At 38.6% G+C, this 13,964-nt stretch overlaps 1 protein-coding gene across 10 annotated transcripts in view; it reads right to left on the bottom strand.

Annotated features, from left to right (window-relative positions):
• The window catches only part of C1galt1 (core 1 synthase, glycoprotein-N-acetylgalactosamine 3-beta-galactosyltransferase 1), a 68,490-nt gene that overhangs the window by 43,527 nt on the left and 10,999 nt on the right, over positions 1-13,964 (bottom strand). For 9 of the 10 annotated variants that reach the window (XM_060374013.1, XM_060374010.1, XM_060374014.1 and 6 more), the window contains exons 2-3: positions 6,796-7,032; positions 3,433-4,100 (exon numbers count right to left, since the gene is read on the bottom strand). In XM_060374013.1, coding sequence (XP_060229996.1) covers positions 3,433-4,100; positions 6,796-7,015 — 888 coding nt within the window. In that variant the 5' untranslated portion in view covers positions 7,016-7,032. Of the gene's footprint in view, positions 1-3,432; positions 4,101-6,795; positions 7,033-7,223; positions 8,308-13,964 lie in introns of those variants that run through there. The other variant, XM_060374012.1, reaches the window with a different exon arrangement.

The following is a 13,964-nucleotide window of genomic DNA, read 5'->3' as shown; positions in this document are numbered from 1 at the left end:
ACATTCTCACATACGCCAGTTAAGTAAAAAGATTAACTTTAAAAAAGCCCAAGTAGGATAGCAGCAAATACACCAACTATGTAGGGGAGAATTTCAGATATGACCGTCTGCAGATAGAGAGCTGGCTCAGCAATAAGAACACTTGTTTCTCTTGTAGAACACTCAGGGTTTAGCTCCAAGCACCTACATACAGGGTGGTTCACAAGCACCTGTAACTTCAACCTGGGGATCCAACACTGTCTTCTGATCTTCTTGGGCACCAGTCATACACACAGGCAAAACAGACACACAAAATAAAATAAATAAACCTAAAAAACCAAACAATACTATACAATGATCTGAGGGAAACTATAAAATTTAGCCAAGGACTCTAAAAAACTTTTTGGGCAAAGTAATCATTTTCACTAAACTAATGAGTTATATACAAAGAAAGAGACAGAACAGTTGCCACTTGAGAAAGAAAAAGAGGGAGAGCAATACATCCTTAATGGCTTAAAAACATTTTAAAAGTAAAAGGTTCAAAACAACATGGACCAAATCCAAAGAGGAAAAACTACACAGAACTGAAATCCTAGACCCTGACCTTCCCCTAGGTGACACTATGGTATACAATGAATTACACTATAAAGAGTCGAAGAAATGATTCAACAACTTGGAAAAACCAGGAGCTCTCCATCTCAACTATGCATTGTTTTAGGCAGACTAAAGTTAATGTGAAAAATATCTGAAATGGAGGGTAAATTCGATTCTGTCATTTCTGAATTACAACATAATTCAGATCAACCTGACTATCCTACATCCTAACTTGCTAAGCTAAACAATTTTGTAACCAGGTGTGAGAGGCACAAGCCTGTATTCACAGCACCAAAAAACTGAAGGATCGTTGAGGGATCAAGGCCAGCCTATTGTCTCACAAAAAAGAATACAGACCAAAACAATTAAACCATAAGAAAGACTCCAAAACGAGACCAAAAACTGTATTTCTGGTGATTATTAAGTAACATCTATTTAGAAAGTTTTGAAGACAGTAACATACCACAAAGAGAAAAAATATTGAAAGATAAATGAATAATAAAATTTTGTTTGCACGTTGGGTGCTTTAGAACCTTCTGACAAAGAATGGGGAATTTTAGAAGATTTATACAATTTCAATACTTGTATTTTGTTTCTGAATTGTCAACCTATTGGAATATATTTTATAAGGATGGCAAAATGTTGTCATCCATTTAAAAGCCACTACGATTTAAGTAGAAGACCCGAATCTTTGTTGTTCTTATAAAACATCTTACTGGGGGCTGGAGAGATGGCTCAGAGGTTAGGAGCACCAGCTGCTCTTCCAAAGGTCCTGAGTTCAATTCCCAGCAACCACATGGTGGCTCACAACCATCTATACAGGCATCTGATGCCCTCTTCTGGTATACAGATATACTTGCACTCGTCTACATTAAATAAATAAATAAATAAATAAATAAATCTTAAAAAAAAAAAAACATCTTACTAAATACACCCTTTTTGTAAAGCACTCTTAAAAAGAAGATACAAGCATTGTACCCTTTTGCTTCTGTTGTACCTGTACAGAATACCTGTCACTCTTTATAAAATACTGTATGTATCTCGGTATATCCATTACATTGTTTGTAATGATGAATATGAATATATTTTTATATGGGAAGGGGTTCAGAACTTAAGAAAAACCATCAAATCTTCTTATATTAGACAGAAAATGTTCTATACCATCTGAAGAACTGGCTTGGAATGACACCCTGAAGTGTACTGTTAGTGTGTTAGGGCCATAAATAAGCAGTATAAAGAACTAGTAACTTGCCTAAAGGCATTACTAAACAATAACAAAGTCTGAAAAGCTAGGTTTTATAATCCTAGTCTCACTGAGTAACTCACTGTAATGGTGCTTATAATAATCTCCTATCAGCAGCAAAATGAATTAATTATTGCATATTCATATACTAATTTTTTGTTTCGTTTTTCAAGACAGGGTTTCTCTGTGTAGCTTTGCTGTCCTAGACTCACTCTGTAGACCAGGCTGGCCTCAAATTCATAGCAATCCGCCAGCCTGTGCCTCCCCAAGTGCTGGGATTACAGGAATGTGCCACTGTACCTGGATTCATATTCATATATTATCACATAGAACTCAGATGAATGAAGCAGAGTTATATCAATGAGATTAAATCCCAGTGAAAATGTATAAGACATATACGGTGTAATTTGATTTCAAAATCTACAAAACAATGCTGATTCGTTTACACACATATCAGTATGAAGGGAAAATATAAAAGCTTGCAATGATAATGCATATCACTTAATTTCTGGTAGTGTGAAAAAGATAAAAGAACCAGATTAGAAGGGCACACAGGCTTCAACTGTCTACAACACTGACAAATGTGGCAATAGATTTATACTTGGTAAAGTTATATATGTACATCTGAGATAGTTCATAAAGACAATGTAACCCAGGTCCAATTCTGAGACATGTAAATTAAGATACAAACTAGAGCCAAGCTTGTCATTAACGACCGTCTTGGGTTATACTACACTGTACTTACAAGTAAATGACAGATACATCACACCTACTTTACAAATGAAGAAACTGAGGCTAAAAGATAAGCCAAATTTTGGCTTAATTATCCAATTATGAAGTGGAAGAATAGGATTTGAATTTAGTCTTTCTGAACCTTTTTTTTTTCTTGGTAATTATAAGGCTCATGGTCTAGACCTTCACATAGCTCTCTAACCTTATCCAAAGTTTTCTGCAAAGTCACTTTCTTAATCACCCAAAACATGGTAGCCAACCCCACTTCAAGTCACATTGTCTCTCTTTTTTTTAGAACAGTGGTTCTCAACCATCCTAATGTCATGACTCTCTAATATCTCATGTTGTGGTGAACCCCAACAATAAAATTGTTTTTGTTGCTACTTCCTAACTATAATTTTGATAGTTATGAATCATAATGTAAATGCTTTTGAAAACAGGTTTGCCAAAGGGGTCATGACCCATAAGTTGAGAATCACTTCTTTAAAGCACCTGCCATTATCTAAAGTCACATCTTTTATAAGTATGCCTATTTATTCTGTACCTCCTTATGAAGAACATTAAGACAACTGGGACTTGACTTGACTGTACTGACTTCTATGTCAATGATGGTAAATCACTGTATGCCAGTGACGTATTGATTTCTATATGCTAGTGGCTGGCATACAGCGGTATGAATAGATACCTACTAAACGACGGGCTGCGGCCTCCGTTCTCATCTGCTTTGGTATACTGTCAGTATATACATTTTAAAAGATTCTAGTTATTGGTCCTAATGAAACATACACCTATTAAGTAGCCCTTTTTTCATATTCAGATACACAAATGTCAGTCTCAAGTATTTCTATAATAATAATAACAACAACAACAACTTCTGGACTTACCTCTATGGGAGGATAATAGTTGTAATTCCAGTACCAAAATGTTTTTGGGAGATAACCTTTGATTAAGTGGTGTTCTGGTACAAATGGGTGGAAGGTTTCTTTCCCAGTGGTATCTCTGGAGTCTCCAGCTTCCACGTTTATAATTTCCATGCACCTTCCCAGTGCTAAGTCTTCAATGGAGGAACTATGTGTACATTTTTCTGTTTTAAATGCATCAACAAATCTTCTCAATGCCTCTTTGCTTAGGACGTATCCTGCTCCTCCACTCATATACCCTTGCTTCACATACGGCTTAAATCTTCTCCCAAAGTAAATGGGTTGTTCAGGGTTATACTTTGATAGAAGCCATCTCAGATTGTCCAGTATGACATATGTGTCATCGTCTGCTTTCATAAACCAATCAGCGTCTTCTAAATAATGGTCATGCACATACTGAAAAGCTTTAATTGTTTTCCAATACAGCTGCTCTCTGCCTTCTTTGGTTTTCAATCCCACAGTAGGAAAGTCTTCATTTTCTTCTGAACTCATAAATAACACTTTATTACAACGCTGGGCCCATGTAGCTTTGACATGTTTGGCCTTTTTCTCTAGATTTTGAGGGCTTGTCATAACCCAACAAAGAATTTTAACTTTCTGATAGAGGGTCTCAGCAATGTCCGTGTTCTCATCTATCAAACAAACATTTCAAAAAGTTACTTTTACACAGACATAAAATCCAAATCACACCAAACTTTTTTTTTTCATAAATAATTTCCAAGGCTCTATTTACCCATCTGTTATTAATGACTTTGAGAAACATACAACCTAATCTGAGTTGACATTCTAATTTTCTGTCAATTTTATCCACCAGATCTCTGAAGAGTCACTAGCTCCTAAATGCTTACTACTGGAACTGACCAAAGTATCAACGTCATCTGGGAAGCTCGTTAGTTAGAAGTGAGCTGCAAAGCAGGTCCCACCCCCCATCCAGCAATTCATACTCAAATACTACCTCACATAGCCTCTCCTTGCTATTTAATACTAATAAAGTAGCTGAACACCCCTGGAAATGAGTTTCCAAAAGACAGATAAATAAAAAAAGAAAAGAAACAAAACAAAAACTACGCTGCTAAAGTCAGTTTATTATTTTTGAAGCCTACGAGTCAACTGTAACGAATTTCTACGTGAACACCCTAAGGTGTTCTTGAAGACTTTCTCTATAAGATCAGTTCAAAGCATAGGAGTTAATGCAGGGTTGAGATTACAGAGACAATACTATATATACCTCATTCCAAAATGCAATTGCAATAGTTAGAAATCCAACAGAGCAATGGTAGAAGCTGGATTACTGAAATTATCTAGATAATTTCTGTAAGCTAAGTTTGCAAAGAAATAGGAGGCTCATGTCAGAATGTAGAGCAGGGTACCACCATCCGCCACACACAGTAGTGAGCTGAGGAACTGAAACTGCACATCATCTGCGCCCAAAGCTCCTCACCTGGATGTAAAGCATTCTCAAGCTGTCGGGCCCACAACGTGAGCAGCACTGCTATAGAGCAAGGGCATAATTAGAAGACCTGGGCTAGCGCTTTTTTAAAAACATGTTTTTTCTTTGAAATTATATATATTAATATAATGTGTATTGGTCATAGCTATCTAGCACTGTATCCTTCCAGCTCCCCTTAGGGTCCTCACCCCAACTCCTGTTCTTCCCCCCCAACTTCATGTCCTTTTTTTTGAGCCAGGTGGTAGTAACGCACGCCTTTAATTCCAGTACTGGGGAGGCAGGTGGATCTCTGTGAGTTCAAGCCCAGCCTGGACTAGAGTGAGTTCTAGGACAGCCAGGGATAGATCAGTAATTGTTGCATAGTAGGAAACGCAATGACAAAAAGATTTTTAAAAAAGAAAGAAATGCAGTGATAGGGTTATTTTTAAATGTCTGTAAACCATGCCATAAGCATGGAGGCCGGAGGGTACTGAATCACTCTTAAATTGGAGGTAACTGTCACAGACCATGATGTGGGTGCTGGAAATCAAACCCAGGTCCTCTGGAAAAACAGCTAGTGCTCTTAATCACTGAGTTATCTCTCCATCTAGCCTGACCAATGAGTATTTAAAGAGTTCTGTATGCTGAGGGAAAAGGAAATGTGGGAACTATTAAATGAGAGTAGTGGCCTAAGAACTGGAGCAGAGCACAGAAGGGAAAAATGAAATGGCACTAGAAAAGACGATGTAGGGCATATATCTTCAGTATGCGCTCACTAAAAGGAAAGATAAGAAAAGGCACAAGGAAATTTAATCAAATGAAGGTCCGTGCAGGCAGCTGCAAGCCTGACTTAGGGAGAACATTCGGATTTAAGAGGTCTTGGAAAATGGCGACACACATGAAAATTCAACTGGGATGCATGTCCCCAGTTTCACAGTTCCTAGGTTACACCAATGGTTGCTAGGTAAGGTAAGAAAACAAAAGTAATTCTGGGAGTGGGGAGGAAAAGGAGCTCAATGTATACATTTTTGAGAAGGGGGAGTAATTTTTAGCATTACCCACATTTTTCGGTCCATGAAGGTAACAAATATTTCTTGAATATATGTGCATACAGTAAGGTCCAGCACAGCTTCTCAGTAATTCATAATTTTTACTCCAATTAACTGTCTGAAGATGAAGACATGGAGCTGTACTTAAGAGTAAGTACTCAGCTAGAAGGTAAAAGAACCAACTCTCAACTAGAGGGAGATTTTTCATCATTTCTAAACTACTTGCATCCTGTTCTACCAATAAATCCATTTGCAGAGATATTGGTATTGTGTTAAAAAAAAAGTCTTCTCTCAATGTCTGGAAATGGGCTGAAGATAACCTCAGTAAGGAAACAGCAGATATCAAAGTTTCAAGAGTTGGTGGCATCACACAGATGCCCCTGAAAGAAGCCTGGTTTCAGGGACACAAGCCAGGAGAAGATGAAGTCACTGTACACACACTTACTGTTGTTACTTCTTTGACCCTCAAAAAGAAAAATAATTAGGTTAATCACTGATAAAAATTCAAATTCAGATTTATATACACATCCTTTCTCTATAGTAACAGGACTAAACAAAACAGCTTTTGTAAGTCATAATAAAACTGACTGTAAGAAAAATTACCTCCAGCTCATGTCTTTCTCTATGACATGATTTATGAACCATTTCCATCTAGAACTAATTTTAAATTATTAACTTCTTAAATAAATCTTGCATTTTTCTCCCAAGGCAAATAAATCAAATATCATCTTAATATCTGACACATGAGGCTCATTTTAATCTACTGGTGTAGACAGCAACATAACAAGATTTATATAACTTTCTTAACATACACAATAGTTAAACACTTTTTAGTAACATGGAGCATACCTTTATGTTGGCTAGAATCTGCATTGAAGTTCATCTGTCCTTCAAGGTGACCATGTCCATTATCATCTGAATGCCTCGCATGAGGGTCATTGTGAAGCATATTAGGCTGCGTGTCAGCCCGTTCTCCCAACAAAATACTGAATAGTTGAGAACATAAAAAAAATCCTATTGCTGATCCACAGAGGAAGGTTAAAAAATTCAGCCAAGATTTAGAGGCCATTTCCCGGGAGTGTATTTCTGTTTAAAAATAATAATAATAATTAAATAACAATAATAATAATAAACTAATAACTTAAAAATTGGCTTCCTGTTATAAAATTAGATAGCAATCTAAATTATCAAGAAGAAAAATTCTGAGGTTTAGTTTTCATAGGAAGTTGATCCCTTCTGTAAGAAAATGTTTCTAATAATATTTAACTTCTCCTCACCTATGACTCTCCCGCTTTATGTGTTGCTTTAACAGCCCTTAGTGGACAATTACAAGCAGTAGTAGGTGGACTCATTATTGTTGGCACAGAGCCTGGATCCTCCTCTCACCAGGATCCTCCATGAACCAAGGTTGTTTGCCAGAATAATTTTCATTCTTGGCTGTCAACTCTAGAGCCTTCATTTTTGTAGCAATCATCACTTAGTCTATTCTTCAATACGGAGTTAGCAACCTTCCTGAAGAACTAGAAATAAAATGCTTCCGGCTTTGTGAGCTACATACTGTCCCCTGTTCCATCTTTTTCTTTAAAAATGTAAAAGCCGTATCTCTCTTGGGTTGGAGAACCTGGACACTGGCACCAGCTCCATCTGAATAGCCGGCAGGCCCTTGGGAAGAGAAGGCTGGAGAGGATTGGTACTTCCGAGAGAACACTAGAGAACAACTGGCTGTCTTGAAGAAACCACATGAAGATGAGATCAGTACCATGAAAAAAAAAAAGATCGACCGAGCATTTGCAGAAACAAACTGAGAAGTATAAGAAGATGAAAATCCTAAAACATCAGGATAACTAAATGCACACAGCCCCCCACTTGGTGTTTTATTATTTGTTTCCATTTTAAAAATATTTTGGGACGCTGTCTGATGCCTGCCATCCACACTTACCCTTCTCAGACCATAAATAGTTACCTTTGAAGGCCCCTCCCTGTTGTTCCCCTTCCAATTTCAAGGACTCTTCCCTTTATGACTATTTGTGAACTCCCATATTCTTTCACATCCCTGAAATAAAGCAATCATCTATGAAGGTGGACTGCATCCCCAAAACCCAGTCGAATTTCTGATGAAATCACGTCCAGCTTCTCAGATTCTTCAGTCACACTGCAGTAGACTAACAACTCAACCATGTTGTCCATTATGGAAGCTTGTCAGGAGGGAGGAAGTTGTCTATTCCAAGTGCTTAGTAAGCCCTACACATCGTAAGAATTACATGAGCAACACTTTAAAAATACCGATCTCTAGGCTTCTTAATTTGGACCTCAGATGCAAAAAGAACTGAGAAAACTAAAATTCGTCTTTACTTTAAAGAGAGCCTTTTATTATTTGTTATGAAGAAAAAAACAAACAAAAAAAAAACCAACAAACAATCCAAAGCTCCGTACTCAGAAAAAAAAAACACCATTAGCATTTGGTAAGAGTGCTTACAGATCTCTGCTATGCATAGCAGGAGAGAAGAGAAGAGGTAACTATAACTAACATGTCAGAAACATTATACAATAATAACTTCATATGAAGGAAAGTCAAATGGTTCAGTGAGTAGAGGTACTCACTGCCAGGCCTAGCAAATGGTGTTCAGTTTCTGAGACCTGCATGACGAAGGAGATGACTCCGGCAAGTTGTCCTCTTACCCCCACATATGTCATGACACGTGTATGTGTGAGCATGCACAAACATAAATAAGTACAAAATGGTAAGAATTTTATATGGATAAACTGAGGGCTATTATTTTGCATTTTACAGATAATGTAGGCAGATCAGGAGCACTGTCTGCAAAGATCATCCTGAGTGAGCTGTCCCAGAAGCAGAGAGACACACACGGTATACACTCACTCATATAGACATATAATATAGGATAAACCTACTAAAATCTGTACAGCTAAAGAAACTAATCAAGAGGGAGGACTCTGGCTAAAATGCTCAATCCCTATCCAGAAAGGCAAAGAGGATGGACATCAGAAGAAGGAGAAAATAGGGAACAAGTCAGGAGCTTGCCACAGAGGACCTCTGAAAGGCTCTGCCCTGCAGACTATCAAAGCAGGTGCTGAGACTTATGGGCAACCTTTGGGCAGAGTGCAGGCAATCTTAGGAAAGAAGTGGGAAATAATATCTGGAGAGGACAGGAGCTCCACAAGGAGAGCAACAGAACCAAAAAATCTGAGCACAGGGGCCTTTTCTGAGACTCATACTCCAACCAAGTACCATGCATGGAGATAACCTAGAACCCCTGCACAGATGTAGCCCATGACAGTTCAGTCTCCTAGTGGGTTCCATTGTAATAGGAACAGGGACTGTCTCTGACATGAACTGATTGGCCTGCTCTTTGATCACCTCCCCCTGAGGGGGGAGCAGCCTTACCAGGCCACAGAGGAAGACAATGCAGCCACTCCTGATGAGACCTAATAGACTAGGATCAGAAGGCAGGAAAAGAAGACCTCCCCTACCAGTGGACTTGGGGAGGGTCCACTGGTAGGGGCATGTGTGAAGAAGGGGGAGGAAGGGAGAGGTTGGGAGGGGAGGGAGCTACAGGGGGGATAACAAAGTGAATAAAGTGTAATTAATAAAAAAATTTAAAAATAAAGAAGGAAATCACAAAAAAAATTTGGACTCTTAACCACTTTGTTATAGTTTTAAAGAACTGAGATTACACTGGTCATGCAATTTCAAAATTTTAACTGTAAATTCTATTTTTTGAACTTATAAGAAAAAAAGGAAGTGAAATTAATCTGAAAAAGTTAAACATTTAGAATGATCCTTCTCAAATGATCCTTTTTAAAGATATAGAAAATTATGAATTTTTTTTTTTTGGCTGTGAGAAATGTGGAAATCCATAGGTAAACATATGCCCACACTCAACTTTATTAATTTTATTTGGTAAATGTTTGCTTTGCACTCATTGTTTCATAGCTCCATCCTGGATCTATAGGAAGTCAGACTCCAAGTCCATCAACAGTTATTTCAACAGAGCTATCTTCGTTTCCGTTACATGTTACCAACTGGAACGCAGTAACTAGCTGTGCCGGCACTAACTGGTGCCACAAATGGAATTCCTGTAGGCTTGAGAGCACTCGTGGTTACTTTCGAAGTACAACTTGATCAAGTACACCTTTTCCTCCAAAATTTGTAGATGTTTTGCCATGGTCTTCTCACATGGGTACTGCACGAGTTTTGACCCCTTGTAGAAGTTCACTGTTTTTGCTCCCTGTAGACCAGGCGTGTCTTGTACTATACTACCTTTGCAGACATTGGTGGTCATGAAAAGTTGAAGGCTGTGACAGTCCTACACTGAACAAGTAAGTCTATTTTCCAAAAGCGCCCGCTCACTTTGTGCCACACTGTCACAGTTTGGTAATGCCCTCAATTCTGAGGCACCAAAATTGCAGGAGCAGTGCTAGGAACCAAACCCTCATGCATGCCAGGCAAGCCCTTCCACTTCTTAGTTTGAGATAGCTCACTAAGAAGTCCAGGCTGGCCTGGAACTCATTCTGTATCCTGCTGTCTCGGCATCCTAAACAGCTAGGGTTACAGGCCTGTCTCACCGTTACTACGTATTGTGGTGATCTGGAATCAGTGACCTTTGCTATCAGTGTTAGTACTGTTTTGGAAGACCATGAAATTTTTTTTATGATTTCCTTCTTTTTTTTTTTTTAATTTTTTTATTTGGAGACCATGGTCTCACCTGTATGGGACCATGAACCTAATAAAGATTCTATGTGTTCTGACTGATTCACTAACTTCTTGTTGGGACTGAGCACCAAGAGTTTAAAAAAGTAACTTAAGAAAAAGTAAGACCTTAGCAGGTGTTTGGACAGAGCCCTGGCTTCATCTGCTACAATTCTAGGGTATCGAAAGTTAAAAAAAACTTAACTAGTTTGGATTTGTCGTGTAGAACTCCCATAATGTTGACCAAGGACGCAGTCCCTTTAGGTCATCTTACACTTGAGGCTTACTGGTCCAAAACATGTCCAGAGATTACAATTAATTTTCAGCACCACTGCAAGTTATGAAGTCAGCTAAGAATTAGCTGACATTTTAGAGAAAGCTCCAAATATGTAAGGAACCTAAGAATCACCCAAGTCCACAGTTCACATTAAGAGCGAGCCAGTATGCAGCACCCCACCATGACCTCTGCATCAGCTCCTGCCTTCAGGTTCCTACCCTGTTCAAGCTCCTGCCCTGACTGCCTTCAACCATGAACTGTGATATAAGAGTAAGCAAAATAAACCCTTCCCTTCCCAAATCATGTTTCATCACAGAAACCCTAAGACAGATGCTCAGCTTATGATGGAGTTATAGTCCAATAAACTCACTGTAAGTTGAAAGTATTCAAGGAAGGAGCAAATGTATTTAATACCCTGATAAACACATCATAAAAAGTTGAAGAGACACATTGAACCACTTAAAATCCTGATGCAGTGGGTAAAGTGCTTGTTGCACAAGCCAGACCACCGATGGACTCACAATGGAAGACCTGACCCCGGAAATTTGTCCCCTGAACCCCAACACATGTATTGTAGTAAGTACAGACTCATACACATCACACACAATACTAACTCCCTTAAATTTCTGTATTATCATTAAACAAAATCCTGATGCTCATTGACTCCCCATGGGGTTAAATCCTCCTAAGCCCAACACAAAGACAAAAAGTTCAAGACAATCTGTTCTACTATAGAGACATAATCACTGAATTTTCATCTGTCTAGACTAAAGATTTCAAGAAAGCAAAATTAAAGCACCTTGTCTACCACAGTTGCTGCTGCTTTTCTCAAGCAGCACAGTCTGTTCTTCAGCTTCACCCAACAGGAAGCAAACGGCAGTGCTGCAAACACCCTGAAACTGACTGCAAGTAGCACACTATCCATTCCCCACACCTGCTAGCTAGCCTGACCTTCGCACCGCTCTACTTTAACCTTTCATGACAGCTCACCAACTCTTTCTCAACTTAGTGGACAATTTTAACCTTTTCTCACTTTTAATAAGCATACTGAAGCTTCTTTCTGGCGTGCCCACATTGCCCCTACCACCACTGTAAGAGTTTGGAGCCGTTATTTACTAAAAATAAGGCCAGCCTGAACACAGTACTGAAATACTAAGACAGTGGAGCCGAGACAGCCATGAGGAGACTAACTGCAGCAGCATGTGCAGTGAGAGCACTCTGAGATGGTTACGACTGCTGTGCCTTTCTAATGCCACATGAGTACATCCATCAGCTAAACTTGGCAGACAAGATCCAGCTCTAGTGTACATTCCTTTCATCTTATTTGCCCAGTCTTAAAGTTTGCCATGAACGTTTATAGGGACGGCTCTGACCCTTCCATTTTTCTTACCCTGAATAATTGATCCCATTTTATATTATGGATAGATGTATAGCTATCATTTAGCTTTCGTATTCTCTCTGGCATGCATGGCTCCCCATGAGTAAATTAACTACTCTCCCATGAAGTCCTTCCTTATTTCTCCACTTACACCTCTATGACACTCATGATATACTATCAGAAGCCTATGCACCCCTCTCTACTGTTAAACTATGAGCTTCCTGTATTTGTTATTTTTATGGTCATTTTGACAAAATGCTTCACAACGCAAAGGAGGAAAATTTCATTTTGCTTCACAGTCTCAACAGACTCAGTCCACAGTTGCCAGAGTTGCTCGGCCAGCTGTACCTGTACGTGCACATCAGTAGGAACAAGTGGCAGAGGCTGTTCTTTCATTTCAGCCAACAGGAAGCACTCACCAGCCCTAACATTTGGGAAAACCACCCACGAGTAGCTAATATCCTATAAACCCCATCAGCTCTGCAGCCACCAGAAGGCTTAAATCCAACCCAGGGAAGAGCCATGAAGATTTAGTAGACTATTTTGAAAAGGTTTCTCTTTTCCCCTATTTCTATCTTCATAAAAGTACCCTTTATTAACCAGAATGTTAATAAATGTTAACTTCTGAGCCTACCATATCTATAAAAGCCTAGATTAACTTTACCAATTATGGTGGATGCATCAGTGTCCTTAGATGTTCTCCTACTAAATGAAATATTAATATAATATAAAGGTTTAAGTTATCACCACCATTATTTAGCCGTGCATGGGAAGCACACAAAAATGTAACTGTATAAGAAAATAACAGGTATATGTATTTAAGAAGGTGTCAAAACCAACATGGTAATTGATAATTTGACCAACTATGAAGAGCTGGAAACACTTAAAAGAAATCATTTAAAGGTGATTATTTGTGAAATGAATCAATTTCTATATATAGAAAAAATTATACAGAAAATAATTGTAGTAGAAACCAAAGAAGCTGTAGGTAACAAATTATTACTTTAAAAGCACAAGAGCTACATGAAGGGAAATATAATCCCACTCAAGGATCAAGAATAAAAACCAAATAAATGGAAAGGCATGACATAGTCTGATATATGAAAAATCAACAATAGTTTTTGGGGAAAGGGTAGACCAGTATTAGGAATAAGACTCCTCCCCCAGACATTATATGGATAGAGTCTGATGTTAACTATTTTAGATGTCTGAAAAAAACTATCAAAGATTCAAATTTTTCTGTGAAAGACTTGAAAAGTAAGGTAGATATAGGTGATTTCCATTAATTTAACCTCTTAGGGGTAACTACCCATCTTTTGCTCCACTAGGTCTGCTTCATAGGCAGCTGTTTCTGGAGCACATATTTGTTGAGCAGTTGTTTTGACAGTTATGGAAACAAAGGTGGGCAATAAGAAACCTGTCCTGAACCCTGGAAGGGTGACTGCTGCTTTAGACCACAGAACTAGATATAGAGCCAGCCACTGCTGATACGCCCTCACATACCACTGTAAATCCTCCCTCTCTGGTTGGAGCGACTTCTAGGGGATTCAAAAGGCTGATACCGTTTTCTTTTTTTCTCCTCCACCTCTGTTTGAGAACTAAGACATAAAAAAGGCAGAACTGTATGCACAAGGGCAATTACAAACCCAGAT

This window comes from Meriones unguiculatus, chromosome 21 (assembly GCF_030254825.1).
Source record: "Meriones unguiculatus strain TT.TT164.6M chromosome 21, Bangor_MerUng_6.1, whole genome shotgun sequence".
NCBI classification, from domain to species: domain Eukaryota; kingdom Metazoa; phylum Chordata; class Mammalia; order Rodentia; family Muridae; genus Meriones; species Meriones unguiculatus.
This window is presented reverse-complemented; position numbering and strand designations above follow the sequence as displayed.